The 2500-nt window shown below is 43.5% G+C and overlaps 1 protein-coding gene across 1 annotated transcript in view; it reads right to left on the reverse strand.

Annotated features, from left to right (window-relative positions):
• Window positions 1–2500, reverse strand: part of LOC308382699 (chemokine-like protein TAFA-2) — a gene marked incomplete at both ends in the record, with an annotated part of 50077 nt that overhangs the window by 6686 nt on the left and 40891 nt on the right. Inside the window, one exon of the mRNA XM_080861096.1 lies at window positions 2461–2500. This exon is cut by the window's right edge and continues 110 nt beyond it. Within this exon, the coding sequence (XP_080717222.1) occupies window positions 2461–2500 (40 nt within the window). The remainder of the gene's footprint in view (window positions 1–2460) is intronic.

The following is a 2500-nucleotide window of genomic DNA, read 5'->3' on the forward strand; positions in this document are numbered from 1 at the left end:
TCCCCACATCTCTATCTCTCCATCATCCCCACATCTCTATCTCTCCATCATCCCCACATCTCTATCTCTCCATCATCCCCACATCTCTATCTCTCCATCATCCCCACATCTCTATCTCTCCATCATCCCCCCATCTCTATCTCTCCATCATCCCCACATCTCTATATCTTTATTCTGCCTGTCTTCTCCCTCTCTGTGTGAATCTTAAATCAACCATGTGTAATTACATTCTCTTTCACAATGAGCAGCTCACTGATATGTATCTGTGATATGTAAACACCTTCATACTCATCTGAAGGGGGTTATAGATGGTTTTAATGACCGTGTCACTACTAAGGCATATTTCATATGTTTGTGTTAGTATCTTCTCTTTTAGATGCTATTAATAGTTAGTATCTATTAGAATATGGCACCTCACCAGTCTGCCTGTCTAATTTAAAGACCCATATTAGCAGATGCATAGGTGTTCCGAAACATAGTTAATGTATTTAATGGCAGTAATATTTCAGTTCAAACAGTCCAGTTTTACAGGCATTGAAGACATGGGGCCCTATCTTGCACCCAGCGCAATTGACATTGTCACCGACGCATGTATCATTCCTATCTTGCACCCAGCGCACAGCGCGATTTTCCCTCCAGAGGCGCGCTTCGAAATGAATTTGCGTCGACATGGGCGGGGGCGGAACAGAGAAGGCGTTTCTCTGGCGCAAGTGGTATTTTGCAGTTTCAAAACAACGCCGTGCGCCGTGCGCCATTGACCAAAAAAAAGCTGGTCTAATGTGAGGCGCAATGTCTAAAGTCTGTAACGCGTATTCAGAACGCTATTTTAAGGGCGCATGTGCTTGCCCGCACAGTATAGGACCTGTAGGCTACACTTCTGTCGTCTTCACGAGAGATTTACACCAATTGTTTGGCAAGCCATATATAATTACAAGGAAAATAAAGTATTTACCACATGAGGAAATCATTGTGATATCCGTATCCAAGACATTTAAAAACTAGGCATACATCTAGCGTACACAATTGACCCAAATGATTCAGGTTCATTGAAGCTGCGTGACATTTGATTTATTGTATGGCTTTGTTGCATTTATTTAATGCCAGTATTATTATAAATCTTGTAAACTCATCTCTGTGTATGTGGACTTTATTTATGTACCTTGGGTTTGGTCAGCTGGTGCACTGGCTTGGGTGCCGATTTCCATGCCCCTAAATCCCTGCACGCTCTCAGGCGTGAGGGTAGACGTGGCGATGTCCTCTGCTGCCGTCAGATCCTGGGTCGAGGCAGATCCACCTCCCGTGAAGGCACGAGAACGTGTGTTACCTTCCAGCTTGGATGTCCCACGTCTCCGGACGTCATTATAGCGTTTTCGGCAACGTTTTCGGGTGCCCCGTTGCAGAAACAATCACGGCAATATCTTGACATGCTTGCTTGACTTTGCTTACTTTTGGAGGGTTTCTCGCATCCCCATATATATCTATCTCCCGGCTTTTTACAAAGCCATACAATAAATCAAATGTCACGCAGCTTCAATTAACCTGAATCATTTGGGTCAATGTGTAGGCTACATGTATGCTTATTTTTAAAATATCTTGGATATGGATTTCACAATGATTTCCTCAAGTGGTAAATACTTTATTTTCCTTGTAATTATATATGGCTTGCCAAAAAATTGGTGTAAATCTCACGTCGGTCTCCTCGGCTGTGAACTTCTCCGGTCTTCCACCAGGTAATTCCCCCATCAAAATAACAAGCCGCTATGGACTATGCGCTTCTCGCTTTTAAAGGGAATGTGAAATGACGCTCCGATTGGTTTATTGCATATCACGCCCAAACCACACCTATGACTGAGTAACCTCCTTTGGACCAACCCTTTTGACACTTGCGCTGGACGCAAGTGTGTTTTTTCCGCCGTTAAAATAGCAACTGCGCCATAGAGCCGCCCACACAGCTACTTGCGCTTGGCGCCGTCCTACTTGCGTTTCTGATCGGCAAGATAGGGCCCATGGTGTTATCAAAAGCTCTTTCAGGTGCTAAATTAGCTTCAGTCCCGCTGTGTGTAAGTCTCAAAGCCCGTCATTACGCTGTCACAAGACCTCATTAGATCACCTGTTCTGTTCACACATCGCCTTGAAATATTGCATAGAATAATTTATAATAATGATAATGGTTATGATCTATGATTTATTCATAACGTTTAATTCATAATTAGAATAATCAGATAAACGTCACTTCAGTGGAATTTAAACACACACAAATGGGCACAAATCAGCATACTTTAAACACACACACACATGGGCACACTTACACGTACTTTAAACACACACACACAGGCACATATAAGCATACTTTACACACACATAGCTGTGAATATCAGCGTGCTTTAAACACACACATAGCTGATTCTGATGTAGAACCATACAGCACCAGACAGAAGCAGCCCAGACATAGAATCTTACCGTCCACACATGAGGGCGCGGCCCTGGTTGTCCCGGCGAC

Source organism: Sprattus sprattus (genome assembly GCF_963457725.1).
Source record: "Sprattus sprattus genome assembly, contig: scaffold_126, whole genome shotgun sequence".
In the NCBI taxonomy this organism is placed as follows: Eukaryota; Metazoa; Chordata; class Actinopteri; order Clupeiformes; family Clupeidae; genus Sprattus; species Sprattus sprattus.